General features: G+C 41.6%; 1 protein-coding gene across 7 annotated transcripts; it reads right to left on the bottom strand.

Annotated features, from left to right (window-relative positions):
• On the bottom strand, positions 1 to 25,703 carry LOC123767976 (serine/threonine-protein phosphatase 2A regulatory subunit B'' subunit gamma). Of its 7 annotated transcripts, none has more exons than XR_011223186.1 (4): positions 25,560 to 25,674; positions 13,281 to 14,743; positions 7,245 to 7,401; positions 1 to 1,607 (listed from the first exon to the last, which is right to left on the bottom strand). XR_011223186.1 is itself a non-coding variant. In XM_069306567.1 (3 exons), exon 2 carries the CDS (start codon positions 14,692 to 14,694, stop codon positions 13,297 to 13,299), a length of 1,398 nt encoding a protein of 465 aa, XP_069162668.1. In that variant the 5' UTR covers positions 14,695 to 14,743; positions 25,560 to 25,674; the 3' UTR covers positions 1 to 1,607; positions 13,281 to 13,296. The 7 variants fall into 7 exon arrangements, 5 of the variants coding, with proteins under 5 accessions (XP_069162668.1, XP_069162667.1, XP_045614170.1 ...); XR_011223185.1 differs by having other exon boundaries at positions 13,290 to 14,743; XM_069306567.1 differs by lacking the exon at positions 7,245 to 7,401.
• Between the last annotated feature and the right edge of the window lie 2,043 nt (positions 25,704 to 27,746).

The following is a 27,746-nucleotide window of genomic DNA, read 5'->3' as shown; positions in this document are numbered from 1 at the left end:
CCAAATTCTCTGCCTTTATTTTCAGGTACATAGGTTTTTGTTCAGTAAAATACAGGCACTCTTTCCTTTGAAAATGAGGTTTCAAGGCCTTAGGGCGGGAAATATGCAAGATGTGGGATAAATCTTTTAGACAGACTTGGTTGTTGTCCTTCATATGACAGTTTGAAATTATAATTTTGCTCAGTGAAATCTGTCCAGTGAATGTGAGAAACTGAAGGTATGAATGATAACTATGTAGCTCTGATCATGTTTTTGATGATTTTAATATGGAATTTTTTTGGAGGGCATTCTGGAATTTTTAGAGGGGTCATTTTGGAATATTTGTTTGGAGTTTTCACAAGTACTAAGAGCTTGTATTTAAACAAATTTAAAAGCAGGTGTCTGTATATTCATGAATATAACCTAAACAAATAAAAAAAGCCAAGTACCAAAATGTTTTGGTCCCATAATAAGACATCCATATATCTAGCCACAAACATCAATTACAGTACTAGAATTTTCTGTGCAACATTTTGGATAAATCTACGTGACTTCTATATATTCATTATTTGCTTCACGTGTTCACAACCTGCCTTGGAGCTTACTATCATCTTTCTGGCTAAAATGAAAACATTATTTGACTTTTAAGTTTATTTATAAAGTAAATTATATTTGTAACATTACAGCAGAATATTAACAAATTACTGTATATGTATATGAAGAGTGCCTGTAAAAATGTCAATCATCAAAGAAAATGTTAATGTTTTAACAAATCAAATGGGTAAAATTGCCATGTATTACACATTAAATATGTTCCACAAAGAGATACTCTTGTCTGAGGAGCCAGCAGCAAGGAGGAACCCTGGACCAAAGAATTCAACTTCACTCGCAGAATAAGCCACACACTCCACTGTTTTCTTGTGGTACTTTAAAACGGCTAATGGCTTATATTTTTGTCTAGAAAATATACGGATACAAGAGTCCCATCCCCCGGTTACAAAAAGTTTTCCGTCTGGTCGTATAACACACGAGGACAGACCGGCATTTGTAATGCAAAACTCCTTTATAATTGCGATTGTTAATTCGCTGCTAATGGAAAATATAAACACTTTTTCTGAAGCTGTGCCAATTATTCCAATCTGAGACTTATCATCAAAGGTTAAACATATGGGATTGTCAGTAACCTGAGCTTCAGTAACGACACTGCTCGTGTTCCAGTTCCATAAAGATAGATGCCCACTTTCATATGCCACGAGAAGAGAAACACTTGTTCCCACTTTCACCCATCTCACCTGCATGAGACTCCCTCGGCTTCTAGCATCAAGCGGCATCAGACAACTTATTTTTGTCTTTGTATTTACGTTCCATACACTGACACCTTCTTGATTAGGTCCAGGAATGGCAAGTAAACTGGTACAGTTGTCCAAACTGACAAGATGAGACTGGCTGAAGCCAAGGTATTCACTAACTGGGTACTGGACTTTAACTTGAGGAACCGAGAGACTGATGTCCCACACTGCGACACTGTCGTATCTCACGTGTGCCCACAGCTCCTCTTCTGAAGGACTCTGCAGCCACAGTACAGACGAACTTGAATTACTTGACCATTCCTTAATTACACATTTGGTCTGTTGAAAGAAAACATTAGGTAGAAATAAATGAAAATATGAATTCAAGAATGTAATTAAAGGACTATCTTTAGTTACAAAGTGCAGGACACAAAGACTATACAACAGTCCCTGACAGCTAGATTTAGTAATATATCAGGACAGCCCATCACAATAATAGCATAGTACTGTAGTACATTTGTAACGTAATGCATTAATATAAATCTGCAAACTGCTTCTTCCCTCCGACCATAATACTTTATAGCTAATACCACGACACTTGACGCTCTTCAACCACACAATGCAAAACACAACATTTATCACCACCATAGAACATGCAGCTAGGTAGTGTGTGAGATGAAGAGAACAGACAAACTGGTCTTACATAATAAATGTTGTAAGACTACACAATGGCAAGATTAGGTAAGTACAAGAGCTTGACAATCATGCAACATATAGAACATTGGCAACTGTGAGATAACCCCATTCCAATCACAGATAAACAACAGCAAACAAGGAAAAATAACAGTAAGCAAACTAATCTGCAGTCACTTGCAACAAAAACCTTGAAGACAAAGACAACGGGAATTGAATGTTACACAAGTAAGAATAGATTTCATTTGGCTTATACAGAAGTGAGCACCACCGGCCTCAAAGCCGGCCAGTTACTCTGGGCATGTATCTTGAGACGATTTGATTTGATTTCAGGCCTTAGCGTCCCTGCGGCCCGGTCCTCGACCAGGCCTCGTTTTTGTCACACCCCCCAGGAAGCAGCCCGTAGCAGCTGTCTAACTCCCAGGTACATATTTACTGCTAGGTGAACAAGGGCATCAGGGTGAAAGAAACATTCTGCCCATTTGTCTCCGCCTCCACTGGGGAACGAACCCGGAACCTCAGGACTACGAATCCGAAGCACTGTCCACTCAGCTGTCAGGCGCCTGACAGCTGGGGACGATATTTTGCGAGAAAATATTTGAATTATGTGAAAATTAATATTAAATGTTAAACAGATCTCAAACTTATTGGCTTCAGCAACGTGAAAGTTTCAACCTAATATTTTCAGAAATGGATTTTAGATATTTTATTTTTAAGAAGAACGTTTTGTTGATAAAGAGAACAGCTCCTAATAACTGGAACTGAAGGATTATGCAGTAATAAAGAGATACAAGCACCTGTCCGACGCACAAAGAAGAACAGTAGCAGTAAGACGTGTCCACAAAGTGGATATACAGCTGGTGCCATTATAGCATTGCTGAGTAATACATAACACAAATAATAAAGAGTATGACATTATGCTCTATTTTGTTATATATCATAAAAATACATTGTCCAATGTTAATATCTGTTACTTTCACCAATGTCCAAAAGATATATATATATATATTTTTTTTTTTTGGGGGGGGGGGTTTACCTTGAGGTTACCTTGAGGTGCTTCCGGGGCTTAGCGTCCCCGCGGCCCGGTCGTCGACCAGGCCTCCTGGTTGCTGGACTGATCAACCAGGCTGTTAGACGCGGCTGCTCGCAGCCTGACTTATGAGTCACAGCCTGGTTGATCAGGTATCCTTTGGAGGTGCTTATCCAGTTCTCTCTTGAACACTGTGAGGGGTCGGCCAGTTATGTCCCTTATGTGTAGTGGAAGGGGGGGGGGGGGGATTTTTTTTCTTCTTTGTTTATCTTATTTTGTTGTAACCTTTACATCGTGGAGAGTGCATACGCGTCCCTAACTATGTTATCTTGAGGTTATCTTGAGATGATTTCGGGGCTTTAGTGTCCCCGCGGCCCGGTCCTAGACCAGGCCTCCACCCCCAGGAAGCAGCCCGTGACAGCTGACTTAACTCCCAGGTACCTATTTACTGCTAGGTAACAGGGGCATTCAGGGTGAAAGAAACTTTGCCCATTTGTTTCTGCCTCGTGCGGGAATCGAACCCGCGCCACAGAATTACGAGTCCTGCACGCTATCCACCAGGCTACGAGGCCCCTTTTATGTGAAGATAAAATGAAATTGGTCAACAAATAAATCAGTCACAACTCACAGAACCTGGGACTGTTTTTTGGGGGCCAATTTTTTCACAGATTTCAAACTATTTTCTTTGTCTCTTTAGGCTGTTTTGATGATTAGGGACCAGATTAGGGCTTTATCACTTATATAAAGTATACATCTTTATCCCCCCAATTCATTTTAATTATCCCTATATGTAGTTTTTTGGGGTTATTTTTTTCTTGACTTCATTCCAACACATATTGGCCTACAAATTTCACATATATGAGTACGAATGCCAAACGATGTTTATTAAAACATACAAGTAAATTAATGAATTAGAACTACCTTCTTCATTGTCAATAATGTCAATTATCTCTAAAACTAGAGTTTCAACTTTGAGTCAGTTTAAAAAATCCAGCTTCTAACCGATTCTCACCATTTTTACATATAGTGTGCACAGTTGTCTGTTCTACAACCCTATTAGAATTAATTTTTCATAAATCCTAAGCATTTGGAGTTATAAATTTTGTTGTTTAGGGAGCCGGTCGGCCGAGCGGACAGCACGCTGGACTTGTGATCCTGCGGTCCTGGGTTCGATCCCAGGCGCTGGCAAGAAACAATGGGCAGAGTTTCTTTCACCCTATGCCTCTGTTACCTAGCAGTAAAATAGGTACCTGGGTGTTAGTCAGCTGTCACGGGCTGCTTCCTGGGGGTGGAGGCCTGGTCGAGGATCAGGCCACAGGGACACTAAAAAGCCCCGAAATCATCTCAGGATAACCTCAAGATAACCTCAAGTCTAAATTTGGCGCATATTTCAAATTCCACATTGACGATTTTTTTTTTTACAGTAAACTCAACTGAAAACCTATATTCTAAATCTATGAAAATGAAGATCATATGCTATTCTGAGGGCATAATAAACATCAAATGAACAATTGGTGATATTTTATATTTTTGCAGCCGATTTGAAAATCTGAAGTTTTCAATATTAAATTTTATAATTATTTTTTTTTTCTTATTTTTCAAGTTATGTTTGTGATCATTTAGACAAAGTTGCAGGATTTGCCAGTAGATTATGCACAAGAAATTGAAATGCATTTGAGCAAGTTTGAGAAATTTAACTCATGGTACCATCAGGTCCGGTCATATATTTACACCATGCGCAGTTTAAGGGTTAGACCTACCGGGGACCACAAGCCAGAACCTGGCCCTCTCAGAGAGGCACGAGGAGCAATGGAAGTATTCTATGTCTGCCATCGACCGGGTCAGGCACCCAGAAAGGTATGCCCCCAAAATAAACTCTTATCTGATTAAAATATTGCTATTGAAAGCCGAACTGTTGGACAGAACTCCCCACACTAAAAACGATCGTGACATCACAACCGTCACCACCCTGCTGTCTGCGCATCTCCCCCCTCCTTAGGAGGGGAAAGGGGGAGCCCCAGACCCAGGTGCTGACTATCCACACACTCAGTTCTGAGGCTGGATGTCCAAAAACCTACAAAAACCGCTGACGGGGAAGAGGGGGTTGCCGGGGGAGCCTCCGGGTCTCGCCCAGAAAAATTGCATTTCATTACATTCAATGCCGATTTTCTGGGGGGATCCACTTCAGCTCCCCGGGGCTATTTAACCAAAGATAGAATCAAGAGGGACTTACCCGGGAGGCAGTCGCCACTTGCTCCTCAATAAGGAAGTCGAGACAAATGGCTGCAACCGCCGACCCAATGCGACACACGCCCGACTAGGCCCAGGAACCTTGACAAGGTAGCAAGCAGCCAGGACCCTGTCCGACCTCAAGAAACCCTGTGCCCAAATGTCAGCCCAAGACATGTTACGAAAGACGGCAGCTAATGTAGCAAACTTATGAATGTCATGGGGCACGAGGACAGACCGCAGGCTGGCTAGACCGAAATAACTCTGCGGACGACCTGGGAGACCCAAACCCTGGAACAGGGAAGAAGGGAAACCGGGTCAACCCAAAACGCGTCCCCGGCCACCGAGGCTGTGGCGCACAGGTAACGGCGAATAGCCGCAACCCGACAACACACGATGCACCCACGGCCGAACCAACCAAGCATCAACAACCCAAGGACCCCCTCCGGAAAGCAGCAGTCTCATTCTTCAGCAGAAAAGAAGGAGACGGCTGCAAACGAACAAACCTACCACCAGGACCAAAAGAGCAGAAACCACTGCGCCAGAGGAGAGCATGACAGTCCCCGACCCGACCTCTAGAGACCAATGCCAACAGGAAAAGAGCCTTCGCAAAACAATCTTGAACCGAAGGGGCCACCACAACCCAAGATGAAAGAAAAGAACACACAACAACCAGGACGGCTCAGGCGACGCATGAGCAGGCCGGAGATGAAACAACACACGAGACAGCTTGTGGAACAGAGAAGTAACATCCACCCCGAACTCAAGCTGAAGCAGCTCCGCCAGCACCGCACGATACAAGGCGACAGGATCCGCCATAAGATGACGATCCTGAAACAACCAAGTAAGAACAAGACAACCCTATCCAAAACAGAAGAAAATCCACAGAGGGACAAGAAATAACGAAAGGATCACCAGGAAACTTCATATTGCGCCGAGACAAAGCACGCAGCTGGGACACCATCAACGAAGCCACCCGCTCACTATACAAGTGGTGATAGACCTGCATCAGAAACACCAGATGCGAAGACTTGTGGAGAAGATCAAACCAGCTACGTAACGGACTGGCCTGATCTGCTGAAAGAGGCCGAGCTGCAGGAAGACACCCCGGGTTCGGATACCGAGCAAGCAGTACCTGAAACCAAGGCTGGGCCGGCCACAAAGGGGCCAAGAGGACTACTCTTCCTTGGCAAGTCTCCAAGCGTGTCAGGACTTTGAGCAACAGTGGAAACGGGGAAAAGAGGTACAGGTAACCCCACATCGACTAACCCTACCTGAAGGCATCAATCCCGTCGGCCTTGCAATCGGGATTGATGCAGACAAGTCCCCCGAAGCAAACAGCCCCAAAGAGCCAAGGACCGCATGGAGCCCCCGTGATTCAGGCAATGAACCACCGGGGAGCAGTCCAAATGGAGCCGAATGGTCGATCCATGAGCGACCCAACTCCTCCGAAGCGACACCCACACTGCCGACACTTAAAATCTATCAACAACCCTGTGACCCAAGGCGATATATGCGCCAAGCATCGCAACAATCCGTTAGATAAGAACTGTTGGATAGGAATGCCAAACGGCAGTATTAAATCCAAAATTCCGAAACAGAACGTAATCCAGCGGCTCCCGGGCGGAAGAGGTGTCCAGACGTCCACCCGTTGTCAAGGTTGAACTAGGTGTTGAGGGCTGCCATACAATTTATCTATGTTCATGCTATGTATACAAACAATACCCAATAAATGGGCCTTTATGAAAACTGTCATTTTAACTATAAATTTCTTTGGTTTTTTGTTCAGAATTTCATGGTCTACAATCCTGTACAACAATTACTGTGCTATCACATCAAAAAGCAGAGAGTGGACACACAGCTCCAGCTCAGTAATGTCAAGGTTATGCAAGTTGCATTTTGACAAATCAACACATTTACCAAACAAAGCCATCACTTTAATTAAACCTTTATTATAAAGATGTATGAAAATGAGTATGTATAACAAAATACCACTCTCTTTTGCATTGTGTTTTTGTTGCTACCTTGAGATCCCAGATCATAATGTGACCGTCTTGAGTCCCAGCAGCAATTTTCCGCAACTTTCCTGCCTCGCTGGCATGCAGGAAGGCAAGTGATGTCACCGGAGATTTGGCACCTCGCAAGACAAACACAGGATCCGGGGCCAAGTTACTCATACTTCTGCAGGAAAATTAAATTATTCTGTATACAGTGCTGTATATGAAGAGATAAAAAACAAAAACAAAATTGAGAAGCATAAAGTTCACAAATACTGAAGTAAAATACTGTCAATGCTGGCAATACATATCCTGGCCCCGAGAGGATTGACTGGGCGCCAATCCTTAACTGTAGCCTCTGTTCACCCAGCAGTGAATGGGTACCTGGGTGTTAACCCTTAAACTGCTCAGCAAAAGGGGCAGGGAAATGAAAAATATTTGAATTATGTAAAAATTACTTAAAAATGTTAAACAAATCTCCAACTTATTGACTTCAGCGTCGTGAAACTTTCATCAAAATATTTTCAGAAATTGATTTTAGACAATTTTTTTTTTTACAAAGAACGTTTTGTTGATAAAGAGAACAGCTCCTATTAACAAGAACTGAGGGATAATGCAGTAATAAAGAGATACAAGCACCTGTCCGACGCTCAAAGAAGAACAGTAGTAGTAAGAAGTGTCCACAAAGTGGATATACAGCTGGTGCCATTATAGCATTGCTGAGCAATACATAACACAAATAATAATGAATAAATGTTATTATGATCTATTTTGTTATATACCATATAAATACATTGTCCAATATTAATATCTGTTACTTTCATCAATATCCATTTTTTTTTTTTTTTAAGTTTTTAGTTTTTTCTTCTTTGTTTATCTTATTTTTGTTGTAACCTTTACATCCTGGAAAGTGCATACTCGTCCCTAACTATGTGAAGATAGAATGAAATTGGTCAACAAATAAATCAGTCACACTCCTGAACTTGGGACTATGAATTCTATGAATTATGACTATGAACCTATGACTATGAATTTCTGCCCGAAACGCTTTGCGTAATAGTGGCTTTAGGCATTGTATGTACTAGCTCTATCTATAAAGCCAACAAACTTTGTAAAATCTCTTTATGTATGTACCTTACCTAAATAAAGATTATTATTATTATTATTATAATTTTTTTTTTGCTTATTTTTTCACCGATTTCAAACTCTATTTTCTTTCTCTCTTTAGGTTGTTTTGATGATTAGGGACCAGTTTATGATTTTTTACATATACAAATTATACCCTAAATGTATCCCCAAACTCATTATATTAATTATAATTACCCCTATTTTTAGTTTTTTGGGGGTTATTTTTTCTTGACTTCATTTCAACACTTTTTTTTATGTATACAAGAGTTCTTACATTCTTGTACAGTCACTAGTACGCGTAGCGTTTCGGGCAAGTCCTTAATCCTATGTTCTCTGGAATACGATCCCCACAAAGAATCGTTTAACAACCACGTATCCATTTTACTGTTGCGTTAAACAGAGGCTACAGTTAAGGATTTGCGCCCAGTAAATCCTCCCCGGCCAGGATACGAACCCATGACAAAGCGCTCGCGGAATGCCAGGCGAGTGTCTTACCACTACACCACGGGGACTGTTGACCTATACTGTATTGACCTACAACTTTCATATATTCAAATACGGATGCCAAACAAAGTTTATTAAAACATACAAGTAAATTCATGAATTAGAACTGCCTTATTCATTGTCGATTACTTCAACTTCCATTATATCTACCTGTATAACTAGAATTTCAACTTACGTACTTCAGTATCCAAAAATCTAGTTTGTGACCAATTCTCACCATTTTCACATAGTGTGCACAGCTGTCTGTTTTAAAATCCCTATAGAATGGATTTTTCATTAACCCTAAACATCTAGAGTTATAAATTTTTGTTGTCTAAATTTGCGCATACAGTGTTTCAAATGCCATATTGACAATTTTTTTTTTTTACAGTAAACTATACTGAAAAACCTATATTCTAAATCTATGAAAATGAAGATCATATGCTATTCTGAGAGCATAATAACATCAAATAAACAATTGGTGATATTTTATATTTTTGCAACTAATTTCAAAACCTGAAGTTTTCAATATTGAATTTTATAATTATTTTTTATTTTCTTGTTTTTCAAGTTACGTTGGTATCATTTAGACAAAGTTGGAGCATTTGCCTAGTAGATTATGTACAAAACATTTGAAAGCATTTCAGCAAATTTAAAAACTGAGCTCCATGTCAGACTTCATATGACGTTTTGCACAGCTTAATGGTTAAATAATTTGGTGGGTCGTATTCCGGAAAAAAATTTGGATTAAGGACTTGCCCAAAATGCTGTGTGTGCTAGTGGCTGTATAGGAATGCAAGAACTCTTGTGTATATATATATGTCGTACCTAGTAGCCAGAACTCACTTCTGAGCCTACTATGCAAGGCCCATTTTGCCTAATAAGCCAAGTTTTCATGAATTAATTGCTTTTCGACTACCTAACCTACCTAACCTAACTTTTTCGGCTACCTAACCTAACCTAACCTATAAAGATAGGTTAGGTTAGGTTAGGTAGGGTTGGTTAGGTTCGGTCATATATCTACGTTAATTTTAACTCCAATAAAAAAAAATTGACCTCTTACATAATGAAATGGGTTGCTTTATCATTTCATAAGAAAAATATTAGAGAAAATATATTAATTCAAGAAAACTTGGCTTATTAGGCAAATCGGGCCTTGCATTGTAGGCTGAAAAGTGAGTTCTGGCTACTAGGTACGACATATATATAAATAAAAAAAAAATATAAAACGCTGACACTACAGCAAGAGAGAAAAAGGTGGAAAGCCATAATTTAAGTTACCTTTACTGCACTCAAATAATATTTTTAGATTGAATTCTGATGTAAATAAAGCAGTATTTAACCCTTTGGCTGCAACACCAATTTTCAGCCCAATTCCCACAGAGGGTCAAAAGGAAGCAAAAAAAAAAAAAAAAAAAATTAATTCTTAATACAGTGGTACCTCGGAATATGAGTGTCCCTGTATACTGTACGCATTTTTCGGAATACAAGCAGGATTTGCTCAGAAAGTTACATCGGAATACGAGTGTTGCCTCGGAAGATGAGGATGTTGATACGCGTACAGGCCGACTAGCGCATGGTGGCATGGCGATCGCGCCTCAGTTTACCAGTGCCTTGCGCCTAGTGACTATTCCGCCTGTTTTTTCACAAGAATTTACAGTTTTTTGTTGGATTTTTGGCTATTTGAAAATAAAGGTTGTTATTATATATCTCATGGGTCCCAAGAAAGCCATTGGTAAGGTTCAACCTAAGAAAATAGCTGTGAGTAGAAGCAGTAGAGGATGTCCCTTCTTCATTAAGAAAATGTGTAAAGTATGGGAAGAACTGCAAAGTTCTGTTGAAAAAACTAACCCAGATAAAGCTGTAGCAGGCCGTTGCATTGACCTTTTAAATGACAATGTTATGTCTTACTACAGACAAGTGTTAAAATGTAGGGAAAAACAAGTGTCTTAAGATTCTTAGTAAGACAAGCAAGCAGTGAGCCCCAAGCCAGTCCTAGTGGTATGTAGGCAAAACGTGCCAGAGTGCACACCAGGGAAGTCCTCACTACCTGACGTTATAATGTAAGGGGACTCCCCTTCCAAACAATAACACCTCTCCTCCTCCCCCCTCCTCCTCCTCCTCACCATCTTCCATACGCCAACAAGTAGCATAGATGAACAGTGTTAGCGGCTACCATGGTGGTGTTTTCCATAGATATTTTCAAGAATAGCTGAATCTCTTCCAGACTGACGGACACTCTCTGAGGCTAGCTGAATCTCTTCCTGTCAGGGACCCTACAAAGCCATCTTTTCAAGACTACCTTACAAATTGATCTTTTCCTATAATCTTTTCAATACTACCTTATGCTTTACAAGCTTGGCTACATACAACCTACAAGTACTAAAGCCAAGGGTGTACATGAGTGCATTATTAGCAAGCACACAGAACGAAGAAACAGGAAGCGAAAATCTATCTGTACCTGGTGCACTGAGAGCGTAGTCGTGCTGTGTACCATGGACTACTTCGTTGATTACTACTCACTTCCGAAGTACTGAGTGTATAATACAGTACTGTACAGTGAGTTACTGTGTAAATAGTGTGTGAAACTGTACATATTGTAATTTTAGTGAATTTTTAACAAGTAATATTGCGACAATAAACATTTATTGTGGACACATTACTGACACATCTATCACAGTTCCAAGGAACATTAGGAACGTTATACTGTATACATATTGTAAAGGACACAAATATGCATCATATAGGATAAAAAACAATTAAAACCGCATTAGAAATACATAGAACAAATAATTGAAAATATATTTGTGGCAACACCCGGAGCTTGAATGGCCCGCGCGACCGTATCCGGGCGTGTCACACACGGGCGACCAGCCCGAGGACGTCACAGCGCACCTTGTCCACGTCCCCACAACCAAAGTAAGTGGAATTTGGTATTTATTTTTACATAGACATGTTAAGGGAAGGGAATTTATCATTTTATGAAGAAAAAAGAATTTTGGGGGGAACACTATTTCATGCGCACGGGGGGAATTTCACAATAAACTCGGCACAGCACGGTGGTTAAGAGACCTCCTTGTATTTGGGGGTATTAATTGTCTGCCATCAACTGGGGTTAGGCACCCAGAAAGGTAGGCATTTCAAAACAAACCCCACATGATAGGAAATTGCAAAAAACCCAAGACCAAACAGAGAAGCAGAACTCCCCTAAGGAAAACTAAGGAAACAAGCAAACAAGCAATCATCACTCACTGCCATCGTGCCACTTGTCTGCCCAGCCCTTTTCTCCCAGGGAGGGGGAGGGGGGAGCCCTGGACCTACGTGCCGGCTACTCACACCCCCGTTCAGAGATTGACTATCAAAAACGAAACAGCCGACCAGAGAGAGGGAGGGCGCCAGGGAGCCTCCGGGGCTCACCCAGATAATGGCATTTCATTACATTCAACGCTGGTTTTCTGTGGGGAGCTCCTTCAGCTCCCCGGAGCTACATTACCAAAGGTAGGTAAAAGAGGGACTACTCGGGAAGCAGCCGTACCGTGTGGATCAATTCGAAGACAAGACAACTGGCTGCAAACTGTAACCTAAAGCCACACACAAATGACTGGGCCCAGGAACATTTACCAATTAACAGGCGGCCAGAACCCTGTTTGACCTTTAAAACCCCTGCACCCGAATGTCAGCCTAAAACATGTTGCCAAAGATGGCAGTCAAGCAGCATAATTACGAACGTCATGGGCACAAGGGTAGACCGTAGACTGGGTAGACTTAATAATCCTGCGGATGACCTGAGAGATCCGAGCCTTGGAACAGGAAAACAGAAATCGGATCAACCCAAAGTGCAGCCACGGCCACAGAGGCCAAAGCGCACAGGTAACGGCACAGAGCAGCAACCTGACAACACGTGATGTACCACTGGCCTGACCAACCAAGCATCAATAACCCAAGGACACCTCCAGAAGCCCAGAGGGGTTCTTGTATTTTTGGGGGAATACAATTCCCAAAAATTAAAGGCACCTTAAATTTTATGACCATTCATACATGTCACATCACCAGTTCAAGTCAAATCGAGGCGGCTCTTTTTGAGAGGCCACATCAACAAAAAATCAACAAAACATAACTGACTTGTACAGTAGTTAAGAGAACCTACATTAACAGCAGCCTAATAATCTGACTCAAACTTAAGTAACACATATTACATTTCAAGGCAATACAATGAGGCACTCTTGAAATATTGAACAAAAACCTGTCTGAAGAAGAATGTACACCATAGATATAAGCATACCAAACCATAAGGTATCCTTGCTAGGGATATCTACCGTGTGTAAATAATTGACATCACAAACTTTTCAGTCTTGACAACTGTTAACAGCTTGCGATTATTATGTTCTATATGACTAGTCTTTAAATTTCAAATGGTTATAATAATGGTAAAAATTATATAGTTGGTATTACCTTACTTACAGGTAATTTAAACTTGTGCCGGCTCTTCATTACTGTCAGCCACAAGAACCTCTCGGTTCTCGTAGGTCCAAAATCCATTAAGGTCAATAAGGATGCTGCTGACTACGTCGCCCTGACCACAATTAATGAGATCTTGCAGCATAATCTTACATGGATCAGCTGGTTTCACCATATCATAAATTTCATCCTTCACATCCTCAAAGTTAACCGGTTCTTGATTATGTTGACGCATCTGCTCTTGAATGGACCGAAAGAAGTAGTTGAGAGTGAAGACATTTAAGTATCCTCGATTATCAATATCAAGGATTCGGAAAAAATAGTGTAATGCCTGAGGTTCTTTTTGATTTTCCAAGGCCAAGACAAAGTCAAGATACGTTTTGTAATCCATCTCTCCATCGTATGTTAAACATTCTTGGAAAACACGGTCTATGAAGACAGGAGTTAGCGTGCCCATCCCATAGCGGGACAGTTCTTCCTTGGAGAGCATCCCATTGTGATCCTTATCAAGGTTTAAGTAAACACCATATACCCTAAGAGCAGATGGGGCTGAAAACCAGTTGTTTTGCTGTTGATCCTTAGGTAACTCCTCATCACGTAACTCCAGTAAGTCATCAAGGAAGCTGCATGCCAGTATGTCTTGTATCTTTATCTGTCCAGTGCGCATTGGATCCAGAAAAAAGAAAAATTTTCTTACTGCAGTGCATACATAGAAAGAATGGAATGACTTTTCCAGACCATCTAACTGGGGTAATGTTGGAATTAATTCCAGAATATAATTCTCTAGGTCTGACTCCCTGAGATAGCCCTGACCAGTTACGTCATACAGTGAGAGTCCAATTCTGGTTTGATGTAGCCATACCTTTCGCATAACGTAATTGAAAAAATTCATGATAGAAATTCGTCCATGAGGATCATTTTGTAGCAATTTGCAGAAAGTGGATGGCTGAAAATATTGTTTACATTTTGGTCCTGCTTGCTGAGCCACCTTTAAAAAGTCTTCATAATTGATCATTTGCTCTTCACCTCCAAGTTGTGTAAGAGACTGGTGCTTATCAAGAAGCATCCATAGATTCTTCAGTTCATCATTATCTAACAGCTCCCTACTTTTTCTCTGTAGAAAAACTGCTCGTGACTCTTCACGCAACTTTTGGAGCAACTGATCGTCATCTGGGGGAAGTTTGTGATAAAATTTTGGAATGACACTGAAACTTGATCCACCACTACCACCTGCCAACCCTTTATTTATACCCTTCCATTCACAATAGTATTTTTCAAATAACTTATCTGCACTTTCTTCAGCACTAATTCCTTCATGGAGGTCAGATGATCTCGGGGAGTTTCCTTGGCTGTCTTTTTGCTTCTCCTGTTTCTCTAAATGGCTTTGAAGAAGAGATTTTAAATCCATCTTCTTTGGTTTAGCACTATACCTTCCTCAAGCAGACACAAACGTCAACCTGCAAAAAATGAACAGCTTTAGAAACACCAAGTGAATTTATTATTAGAGACCTGTACACCATGTACACCATTAGAGACCTGTACACCATGTACACCATTAGAGACCTGTACACCATTAGAGACCTGTACACCATGTACACCATTAGAGACCTGTACACCATGTACACCATTAGAGACCTGTACACCATGTAGTACACCATTAGAGACCTGTACACCATGTAGTACACCATTAGAGACCTGTACGACCTGGAGCCGGTCGGCCGAGCGGACAGCACGCTGGATTTGTGATCCTGGGTTCGATCCCAGGCGGCGGCGAGGAACAATGGGCAGAGTTTCTTTCACCCTATGTCCCTGTTACCTAGCAGTAAAATAGGTACCTGGGTGTTAGTTAGCTGTCACGGGCTGCTTCCTGGGGGTGGAGGCCTGATCGAGGACCGGGCCGCGGGGACACTAAAAAGCCTCAAAATCATCTCAAGATGACCTCAAGATAACCATGAAAACATTAGGACATTAGCACAGTATTTTTATTTATTATTACATATTTATTATACACTTATTTAGTACATAAAAGTAATAAATTACAAGAAATCTAATGCATGTATCTTTATAATTTTTAAATGTGAACTTGATTAACACTTTCGCACTTTCCGCGAAGGTCACTCAGCCAACCGAATGTGCGCGCGGCGTTTTTATCGCTTAAGCGTAAAAACAAAAATGTGTATACTCTTTTTACTCTTCTGACCTTAGTTCTCATGCTACGTATTTCATTTTGGTACCAACGTGTTCGCAATAAAATTCTCTAGAAGAACATCAGTAAAAAAAGTCACGAAACGTATAGGGATACCAGCACCAAATAAATAACTACGAAGATGACTCGCCGTGAGCGCCCATCAGCAACAAAATGTTTTTACTCTTGGGATTGTAATCACCTCCACACTTATTCTACAGCGTTAATTTTGGTATCAATGGACTCGCAATGAAATTCCCAACACGGTGATATGAATATAAGCGTAGAATAATGATGCGGCCCGCCCGCAAGAGTGTGGGAAGTGGTGAAATTGTTACCCGGTATCGGTGACGGGACGACGCACGGCGCTTTGAAAGTTTATACTTATTTCACTCTCATGACATTAATTTTCTATGTACGTCATTCATTTTTGTGTCAATGTGTTCGCAATAGAATGTTCTATGTGCCCATAGGTAAAAAATATCAACAAAGCGTAAGTTAGAATAGCGCCAAATATAAAACAACGCTGGAACATATCAGTGAGCGTCAAACACACACGAAATGTTTTTACTTTTGTTATGTTTGTCAAGTTTATACTTGTTGCACACAGTTATTTTTGGTTGTATATTGATCGGAATAAAATTCCCTAAACAGACATATGCATATAATACATGATATGGGGGAAGCATTACCAGTATAAACGGCTAAAGTCACCCACCTGCAACCCGTTTGGGACAAAATACCATTTGATCAAAGTTATCCACACCTTTCATGAACTTATTGTACCATGCAGCCTAGTGGTGAGAAAGAGAGCCTCATAGCGCGCAGTTTGAAACAAACCCAAAGTAAATCGGATAAAAATTGAATTTTATACAAATATTTTAAAAGAGGACTCAACTTTATGTCCACTATGCGTTAGCGTTAGACGAAACGGGACGCGCCGGCGCGTCCAGATAGCGCGAAAGTGTTAACACTTTCATTTGTATCTTGTATCAGTATTTGACAGACAATCTGGGAATTACCCAGCTGGTGAGACATGGCAACTAACTGTACTGTACAGCACGATAATTAATCTGGACTGTATCATTTTCAAACCCTTTAAGAGTTTCTCAAATCCTGAGTTTAAGAACTTTTGCCTTTACTGTACTGTACATTACCGTCTGTAAATTTGGGTGCCGCTGTTCTTCAAGAATTAGTGAACACGCTTTTCTGGGGTAAGTCCCCTGAGGCTCCTTGAAGCCATCTCGCCGAGATGGCTCCAGAAACTTCAAGATTGTACAAGCTGTGGAGTTCAGTTCGGCCTACCTGGGGACTGCCAGAACCTGGACCCTCCCTCACATGAGGCACAAGAAGCAGGTGACACGCCACCTCACCAGGGAAGGCACCCAGAATGTCAGCAAACCAATACAAACCACTGCTGCGTTCAAGAGAGACTGTAGCCTCACATCCCACCAAATAAACTCTCCAACAATTTAAACAAAGGATCATATCTCTTGAAAGAAGCCTGCGCTTATTTGCCCCACCCCTCTTACTTGTTTGGGGAGGCAGAGGGTGCTGGGCTCACACTGTCCACCTGGCTCGAGTAGTCAGTTCTGGAGCAGATGCATACATAAAACACCCCCAACCAACAACTTGAAGGGAGGGGGGGGAGTGAATCAGGTAACCACAGGAACTAACCCAGAAACTGCTTTTTATTACATTCAACACCGATTTTCTGGGGCAAGCCCCTTGTAGCTCCCTGAAGCTAACCACTCATGGAGAAGAAAAACCAGGGACACACCAAGGATGAGGGAACCAAGGAAGCAAGATCAACCCACAAAGCAAGCACAACCCACCGAGCCTAAATCAGTGGAACCGATAGAGGCCGATAGCTGGCACCGGGCACAGCACATGATGTACCCGCGGCCTAATCAACCAAGCACTGATAACCAAAGGACCCTGAACTATATGTTTAACAGATCTCTAACCCTGTCCATGGAGGACAGACAAAATAAGTATATACTGTATGCTGATTAGCATTGTAAATGTGTGGCCACGTCTGTGGTAGAAAATAATATATAAAAAAAGGACCCTTCTAGATGCCAGCCAACTCATTCTCCACCAAAAACTAAAGAGCCAGCTGCAGATTAACAAAAACCCTCACCAGGGCTAAAGAACAAAAACTCCACCTCTGGAGGATATCATGAAGCTCCCTGACCCAACAACTGAAGCCAGGAATAATAAATAAATAGAGCTATCAAAAAAGTATCCTAGACTAGGATAGGCCATTTTTAAGGGGCCTCGTAGCCTGGTGGATAGCGAGCAGGACTCGTAATTCTGTGGCGCGGGTTCGATTCCCGCACGAGGCAGAAACAAATGGGCAAAGTTTCTTTCACCCTAAATGCCCCTGTTACAATAGCAGTAAATAGGTACCTGGGAGTTAGTCAGCTGTCACGGGCTGCTTCCTGGGGGTGGAGGCCTGGTCGAGGACCGGGCCGCAGGGACAGTAAAGCCCCGAAATCATCTCAAGATAACCTCAAGATAACCTCAAGACTGAAGGGGACACTAACCCCAGAACATGGTGTGAGGCAACACTTAGCACGCATACCAAGGGTTCCGACACATCCCAAACTTGCCACGCAAACTACTTTTTTCTGCCACGTGAAACCCACGGCTCGCCTTCAAAAATAATGAAATAAATAAACATTCAACTTCTTTGCCGACTGGTATATTTTAACTTATAAAATACTATTTTATTAAGTAGACTAATACCAAATAAAAATGCAGTCAAGAAACAAACATTGACAACTGTTTTAGTAATAATGAGAAAATGAAACTAATGAACAAATTCATAATGTGTGTGGAAATGAAACTAATACTGTACCCTATTGCCAAGCCATCTTTCTCCACGACATATTAATGTACCACTTTTGTTCCGTTCAGTTGTTGCATCATTCGCCAGGCAGCCAGATGTTGCACGAATCTCCTTTACCATTATTTTAGGTAGGCTTATAATTGTACCATTTTGTGGTTTGCTTACCCACAAAAAAAAAAAAACAGCATTGAATGTACTGAAACACCATTTTCTGGGTGAGACTCGGAGGCTCCCTGGAGCTATCCAGGCTGATATGTATATCATTAGACTTTAGCATCAGTGTGAATGGAGTTCTAGGCCTACCAGGGACCACGAGCCAGAACCTGGCCACCTCAGAGAGGCACGAGTGGCCTATAGAAATGCACGTGGGATTTGGATCATTCTATGTCTGCCATCGACCGGGACAGGCACCCAGAAAGGTAAGTGCCTCAAAACAAACCCCTATTCTGTTTAAAACAACTAAAATAGACAAATGAGTGGACAGAACTCCCCAAACAGAAACGAGCCACGCCACATGTCTGCACAGCTCCCCCCTCCCCAGGAGGGGAAAGGAGCAGCCCCAGACCCACTGTGCTGGCGATCCACCTTCCAGTTCAAGGCTGGATGTCAAAACACAAACACACACACACACACACACACACACACACACACACACACACACACACACACAAAAAAAAAAAAAAAAAAAAAAAAAGCCCGGGAGAAGGGGGCATTATTGGAAAGCCTCCGAGTGTCACCCGGAAAATGGCATTTCATCAAATTCAATGCTGGTTTTCTGAGAACCCCTTCTGTTCCCCGGAACTACATCACCAAAGACAAAAACTAGAGGAACTTACCCGGGAGGGAGTCGGTGCTCGCACCTCGACTCGAAGTTGAGACAACAAGCTGCAACCATCGACCCAAAGCGACACAGGCCCAACTAGGCCCAGGAACATTTACGAAGTAGCGTGCTGCCAGGACCCTGTTCGACTGCCAAAAACCCAGTGCCCAATTGTCAACCCAGGACATATTACCGAAGATGGCAGCAAGCGCAGAAAACTTATGAACGTCTTGAGCACGGGGATAGACTGCAGGCTGGCTAGACCGAATAACCCTGCGGACCTGAGAGACCTGAATCTTGGAACAGGGAAGAAGGGAAACCGGATCAACCCAAAGCGTGTCCTTGGCCACAGAGGCCGTGGCGCGCAAATAACGGCGGAGAGCCACAACCAGACACAACACATGATGCACCCCCGGCCTGACCAACCAAGCATCAACAACCCAAGGACCCCCTCTGGAAAGCAGCTGTCTCATTCTTTGCCAGAAAAGAAGATGGCTGCAAACTAACAAACTTATCACCTTGACCAAAAGAGCAGAAACCCCTGCACCGGAGGAGAGCATAACGCTCGCCAGCCCTACCCCCAGAGGCCAATGCCAACAAGAAAAGAGCTTTGGAAAAACAATCCTGAACCAAAGGGGCCTCAACAAACCGAGTTGAAGACAGACATGAGAGCACTCTGTCCAAAGACCAGGACGGCCATGAGCAGGCCGGAGACAGCTTGCAAAACGGTGCCGAAGCAACATCAATACTTAAAGCAAGCTGCCGCGTCTCCGCCAACGCCGTACGATACGAGGCGACAGTATTCGGCATAAGATGACGGTCCTGAAACAGCTTCGAGAGAAAGGACAAAGCAACGCTAACAGAAAGAAAAGTACAATGACGAAGAGACAGAATGAAACGAAAGGACCGCCAGGAAACTTCATACGCCAAGACGAAGCATGCAGGTGGGACACCATCAAAGAAGCCACCTGATCACCATACAGATGGTGATAGACTCAAGTCATCCGAAGAACTGGTGGGTGGATTGCTGGCGTGGGGGTCTGGGGCTCCCCCCTTCTCCCTCCGTGACGTCATGCTCATTTGCTCATCTTCATTTGGGGAGTTCTGTCCACTAGTTTGCCTCTTTTAGTCGTTTTAACCAGAATAGGGTGTTTGTTCTGAAGTGCTTACCTTTCTGGGTGCCTGTCACGGTCGATGGCAGATATAGAATGCTCCAAATCCCATGTGTATTTCTCTGGGCAATTGCTCTTCGTGCCTCTCTGAGGGAGCCAGGTTCCGGCCGTGGTCCCCGTTAGGCCTAGAACTCCATTCACACTGACTGATGTCAAAGTCTAATGATGTACATATCAGCTTGGAGAGCTACGTGGAGCTGAAGGAGCTTCCCCCAGAAAAAGTTCACAAACTAATGCAAATTCATCCAGACTGCTTGAAGATTTGAGTTACAGGAATCTGAATTACAGAGCTCTCATAGTATTATCCATATATTATGTGACAACTAGTGTTCAATAGTGCCAAAGACTCATTAAATTGAAAATTATAATAAAGTAAACTCGGCAAAGATTCTACCAATATTGGAAATAATGTCCTATTCGGCTACATGGCCAGCCACACCACCCACTTCCCAAATAATGGAGTAGAGGCCAAACTGGTAAGAGGCAACATAAGTACTGTACAGTCAAATCATACCCACGTAGGCTAACAAAGCGATCTGTATCTGGGAAAATCAACTGGCAAGCGACGGGGAATGTGACGATCCAAATAAAGGGTACTGCTAGGAGCTGGTTTGAGTACTGTGTACTATGGAAGTCAACGACACCCCAACCTTTCTGACTCATGTTAACACTTATCTTGAAATCTATAAAAGCTAGACACGGATAACTTTGTACGTAACACAACTTGCCATTAACTTTGTGGTCATTATAAAAACTAGCTAGCCTTGTCCATCCTAATCTAACCTTGCCTAACTTTGCCTAACCTAACTGTCTAACCTGTGTCTAACCTAACCTTGCCTAACCTAACCATGCCTAATCTAAACTAGCAGAACCCATTCCAGTTTTTTAATGATGTACAACATTGTTAAATAAAAACAGAAAGTAAGCTCTGCGTAAATGCTTCCATACAACTTTACTCTTCCCTGAAAACTAGAGTATGTGGTCGTCAGCGCAGTTGAGTCACAACCCAACTTGGGTTCAATGCCTACTACAGGACATGTCCGAGCATGTTTCCTTTCACCTGATGCCTCAAATCACCTAGCAATAAAAAGTTACTTAGGAATTAGGTAACTATTGTGGGATACATCTAGGCAATGTTGACCAAGATGGGACCTCTGTAGACCTATCAGGCTAAGTATCCGCAATAATGGGGACACCATATTTTCTCTATGATAAATTATCCCTTCCCCTCCCCCCTCCCAAGGCACTAAATTCAGGGATGCATGAACTGAACGTGGAACACAGCCAAGCATGGTAGACATTACGAATGTGAAGTACGCTGATGGGGTACTGTACACACCCGCTCCAGCCCTTTGCCACTGTACACACCTGCTCTTCACCACCACCTAAATTAAGTGTGTATTCACAAGAATGTGTGTACAAAGAATACAAGAACAATGAACAATTATAAGGACAGGCGTTGCACATACAACTGAAGCGGACAGCACGCGGGACTTGTGATCCTGTGGTCTTGGGTTCGATCCCAGGCGTCGGCGAGAAACAATGGGCAGAGTTTCTTTCACCCTATGCCCCTGTTACCTAGCAGTAAAATAGGTACCTAGGTGTTAGTCAGCTGTCACAGGCTGCTTCCTGGGGATGGAGGCCTGGTCGAGGACCGGGCCGCGGTGACACTAAAAGCCCCGAAACCATCTCAAGATAACCTCAAGATAAGATAACCATTACCCAAGCGCTCCCCACAAACTTCTCTAAATAACTTGGAGAAAACTGTATTGACAAATGTGAGAGGTAAACTCTAGTACTCACAGAGAAAGCAACACACACTGACAGGAAAACAAAAACAGCTAAATACAGTAAAAGGTAATAGGGAAGAGGCAGAGACTATTACATCATGGAGTCGGTAGTTCTAGCAACAGTACCGTAGTTCAAAATCAATCAAAATCAAATGTTTATTCTGGTAAAAGTATACATACATATGTACGCTGTATGTGTAAAAGTACACATATAATCGACTTGAGAATGGTCCAGGACGGACCAAAACGTCGTCGTCCCTTCACTTTCTAGTGTGGTCTGGTCAACATACTTCAGCCATGTTATTGTGACTCATTGCCTACACATACATACAAGGTGAGTTACAAACATAATGTTGGATTTATAGATAGCGCTAGTACATACAATGCCTAAAGCCACTAATACGTACAGCATGGGGCCTCGTAGGCTGGTGGATAGCGCGCAGGACTCGTAATTCTGTGGCGCGGGTTCGATTCCCGCACGAGGCAGAAACAAATGGGCAAAGTTTCTTTCACCCTAAATGCCCCTGTTACCTAGCAGTAAATAGGTACCTGGGAGTTAGTCAGCTGTCACGGGCTGCTTCCTGGGGGTGGAGGCCTGGTCGAGGACCGGGCCGCGGGGACACTAAAGCCCCGAAATCATCTCAAGATAACCTCAAGAAGAAGGTGTGGGGAAAAGGACTAAAAACTGATACTAGTTGAGATCAAGGCATAAATTGAAAAAAAAAAAAAAAAAATTGGTGGAAATCAGCAATTATTCAGGCTAGTCAACAAATAGTATTGATTGAAAATAGCAAGACATGGGTCGACAATTTGGGGGCAAGGTAGGTTACATGGAGTTAATTAGGTAGTACTTAGTTTTTATCTTAAACTGGTTGAGAGAGGGACAGTCTTTGACATGGTTGGGAAGGTCATTCCACATTCTGGGTCCCTTGATTTGTAGAGCATTTCTAGTTTGGTTAAGTCACACTCTTGGAATATTAAATAGGTATTTGTTTCTGGTGTGGTGCCCATGAGTTCTGTTACAACCTTGTAGGAAACTTTTAAGGTCAGAACTGACATTACAGTTCAGAGTTTTAAATATATAGAGTACACTTGAGGAATGTGCGGTGACTTAACATCTAACAAATTCAAAGATTTAAGTAGAGGTGCCGAGTGCTGTCTGGGGCCAGATTTTGTTATTGTTCTAATAGCAACTTTGTGTTGAGTAATTAAGAAGACGTAGATAATTTTGGGTAGAAGAATCCCAAGCACAAATACCATAATTGAGATAAGGCTAGATGAGAGTAATAGAGCAGGGCATAATATTATGTACCAGGGCAAGGCGGGGTACATAATAACTCGTCTTAGATAGAATGCCAACAATTTTAGAAACTTTTTTTTTCCTATATTTTGAACGTGTCCCTGGAAATTCAGCTTGTTATCGATGAGAACACCAAAAAATTTACAGTCTACTTTGTTACTAATTTAGATATTGTTTATTCTTAGATTAATTTGATCTGAGGATTTATTACCAAACAAAATAGAGGGTTTTGTCAATGTTAAGCTGCCCGAAATGCTATGAGTACCAGTGGCTTTAGGTATTGTATGTACTACCTCTATCTATAAATCAATCAGAATGTTTATAACTCTGCATCCATGTACTGTATGTACTTTTCCTAAATAAAATATTAATACTATAAATATTATTATTATTATTATTTTTATTAAGGGCAAGTTTGTTAGCAGTTAGCCAAAGATGAACTTTATTTAGTTCAGTATTCACTGTGACATTTAGAGCAAGGGGGTCAGGACTGGAGTAAATGAAGGTTGTGTCGTCAGCAAATAAAATTGGTTTGAGGTGTTGGGAGGCATTTGGAAGGTCATTAATGTAGATGAGAAAGAGGAGAGGGCCAAGTATGCTGCCCTGAGGAACACCAATGTTGATGGGTAGGGTGGGAGAAATAGAATTATTCACAGAAACATACTGGAGCCTGTCAGTAAGGTAGGATTTGAGGTATTGCAGGGAGTGTCCTCTGACTCCATAATGATGTAATTTAAAAAGGTTTTGGTGGTTGACAGTGTCAAAAGCCTTACACAGGTCCACAAATAACCCAACAGGGAACCCATTTTTATCAAGAGCTGCATGTATCAAGTTAATCATACTAATCAGTGCATCATTAGTGCATTTTTGGGGGTCTGATATTGGCAAGAGCTAAGTATATTGTGTTTGTCTAGATAAGAGTAAAGCTGCTTATAGATTAGCTTTTCAAATATTTTTGACAAGTTTGGCAGAATTGATATAGGTCTGAAATTATTGACATCAGTGGGATCACCATATTTATGAACTGGGGTTACTCTCGATTTTTTTAGAATATCTGAAAAGGTTTGGAGTTCAAGTGATTTGTTGAAGAGCAATGCAATGGCAGGAGCAAAAAATCTGGAGGCTTTTTTGTAAATCAGAGATGGTATCTCAGCAAGGGCACTTGACTTAGTTTTAAGGGAAAGGATTATCTCATTAACATCAGTGGAATTTGCAGGAGTTAGGTACAGAGACTCTAAGATAGTTACCTGTAAGGTAGTCCTTAACATTAGTTCGGGAGGATGGAATATCATTAGCAAGGGATGAGAAGAAACTATTGAATTTAGCTATTGAGTTTAAACTATTAGCTTATAAAAAACTATTAAAGCTTTTAAACTATTGAGTTTAACTACATTAATAACAATGGAAATACTAAGGTGTAATTTAGCAAAGCAACTGGAACATAACAGAACAGAGAGAAATAGAATATCTTGAGGTTATCCCGAGATGATTTCGTTTTTTTTTTAGTGTCCCCGCGGCCCGGTCCTCGACCAGGCCTCCACCCCCAGGAAGCAGCCCGTGACAGCTGACTAACACCCAGGTACCTACTTTACTGCTAGGTAACAGGGGCATAGGGTGAAAGAAACTGCCCATTGTTTCTCGTCGGCGCCTGGGATCAAACCCAGGACCACAGGATCACAAGTCCAGCGTGCTGTCCGCTCGGCCAACCGGCTGATTTAAGTTTAACGGTTAACACTTGACAATAAACAAGGATCAAGAAGACACAAATAATGGGGTCAACAATAAACATGACTCAAGAAAGACACAAGTAATGGGGTCAACAATAAACATGACTCAAGAAAGACACAAGTAATGGGGTCAACAATAAACATGACTCAAGAAAGACACAAGTAATGGGGTCAACAATAAACATGACTCAAGAAAGACACAAGTAAACACATTATATATATATATACAATGTAAACAAAAACATTGAGGGTGAATGTCTGCAGGATCCGACCCCTTCCTCTCCTCCTCTCCCACCTTCCCTGCTGCCTCTCCCACTGAGCCTGCGTCGTCTCACCCACGACCAGAGTACATGGAGTGAGAGTGTACGTGGAGGCTTCAGTCCTCGTGTAGGAGAGTTAGTTTACAGGTGGAGGTGAGAACTTACCTACCTGCTAGGAGTCCGCCTTGAGACACTGCTGACCGCTACACGCCGCCCTCTGTGGGTCACGCAGGACCGCAACATGTGCACCTCTGACGTCATCGCTTCTCTTGAGACAAATTTATCTTATCTTATCCCAATATAATCTAATCCAACATGCTATAATTTAACTTATTCTATCATAATCTAACAAAAATTAAATATAATTTGTATTATTTTGACGTATATAATCCAGTTAGTGTGAGTGGATTATCGTCACAATGTCACTCTGACGTCATGGAATTCCCTCCAGGGATCATTTTGAACCCATCTGCTTAGGTTGGGGCTGCCACTAGTCACCAGCAAAATTATTTATCATGAATAATAATAAATCATTTTAATTAATGAATAATTTGCTATATCATTTATTTTGTTGATAAGTTGCTCTCAGTTCCTTCCTATCAGCTTGTTTAATTGTTTTGCTTATTCTAAAATCAATTATTAAAGGATTACATTGTTTTTACTGTTTCGGCATTGTTGGTAGTTTTAGAACACCTAATTATTGTAACCAATTTATGTAACTGTGCTCAAAGGAGCCACATGTGTGTCACATATATATTATGTGTAAACAATATTAAACATCATATATTTGTTTATAAATGAGCCTTCATATGACAGGGTTTGTGTGTGTACTTATTTATTTATTTATTTATTTATTTATTTATTTATTTATATATATACAAGAAGGTACATTGGGTTTGTGAGAATACATTGGATAGTACAGTATTTACATTCTTGTAAAGCCACTAGTACGCGCAGCGTTTCGGGCAGGTCCTTAATCTAACAGATAATTTTAAGTAGATAATTTCTATCAGAATTGATAAATGATAAAGATACATTGCAAGAGAAAAATGAGATGAGAGAGCTTAGTAAGTATATTAAAGCATATTGTTGTATTAAAGCTCTGATTGATTACGTTGACAGCTTGATTAGTAATTTAAACAAGATTAATAGACACCATGCAGCAGATTGACAGCACATATAAGACAGCAATGATCACAATGGTAAAGATGTTCAGATTGGGAACATAAAGGTTGGGAGATTGGGTAGCAATAGATACAGTGCAATTTTAAGGCAAAAAGTGAAAACCTATGAAGATGAAATTAGGTACTTTTTAGTACTGATTTTGAATGATGTAAAAGTTGGACAACTTTTCAATTCAGTAGGGAGTGAGTTCCATAAACTGGGTCCCTTTATTTGCATAGAGTGTTTACACAGATTAAGTTTAACTCTGGGGATATCAAAGAGATATTTATTTCTGGTGTGGTGATAATGGGTCATTATCATAGTACTTGCTTAACAGTTCGTCTAACAGTGCTTGTCTAATAGTGCTTGTCTAACAGTGTCTGTGTAACACTTTGTCTAACAGTACTTGCCTAACGATGCTTGCCTAACAGTGCTTGTCTAACAATGCTTGTCTAACAGTGCTTGCTTAACAGTGCTTGCCTAACAGTGCTTGTCTAACAATGCTTGCCTAACAGTGCTTGCCTAACAGTGCTTGTCTAACAATGCTTGCCTAACAGTGCTTGTCTAACAGTGCTTGCCTAACAGTGCTTGTCTAACAGTGCTTGCCTAACAGTGCTTGTCTAACAGTGCTTGTCTAACAATGCTTGTCTAACAATGCTTGCCTAACAGTGCCAACCTAACAGTGCTTGTCTAACAATGCTTGCCTAACAGTGCCTGCCTAACAGTGCCAACCTAACAGTGCTTGTCTAACAATGCTTGCCTAACAGTGCCTGCCTACCAGTGCCAACCTAACAGTGCTTGTCTAACAATGCTTGCCTAACAGTGCTTGTCTAACAATGCTTGCCTAACAATGCTTGTCTAACAATGCTTGTCTAACAATGCTTGTCTAACAATGCTTGCCTAACAATGCTTGTCTAACAATGCTTGTCTAACAATGCTTGCCTAACAATGCTTGTCTAACAATGCTTGTCTAACAATGCTTGCCTAACAATGCTTGTCTAACAATGCTTGTCTAACAATGCCTGCCTAACAGTGCTTGTCTAACAATGCTTGTCTAACAATGCTTGCCTAACAGTGCTTGTCTAACAATGCTTGCCTAACAGTGCTTGTCTAACAGTGCTTGCCTAACAGTGCCTGCCTAACAATGCCTGCCTAACAGTGCTTGTCTAACAGTGCTTGCCTAACAGT

Source organism: Procambarus clarkii, chromosome 58, assembly GCF_040958095.1.
Source record: "Procambarus clarkii isolate CNS0578487 chromosome 58, FALCON_Pclarkii_2.0, whole genome shotgun sequence".
Classification (NCBI taxonomy): domain Eukaryota; kingdom Metazoa; phylum Arthropoda; class Malacostraca; order Decapoda; family Cambaridae; genus Procambarus; species Procambarus clarkii.
This window is presented reverse-complemented; position numbering and strand designations above follow the sequence as displayed.

Bases quoted from the DNA above. Each gene is read 5' to 3' on its own strand.
- LOC123767976 (XM_045758210.2), bottom strand. From the start codon at position 14,694: ATGGATTTAAAATCTCTTCTTCAAAGCCATTTAGAGAAACAGGAGAAG.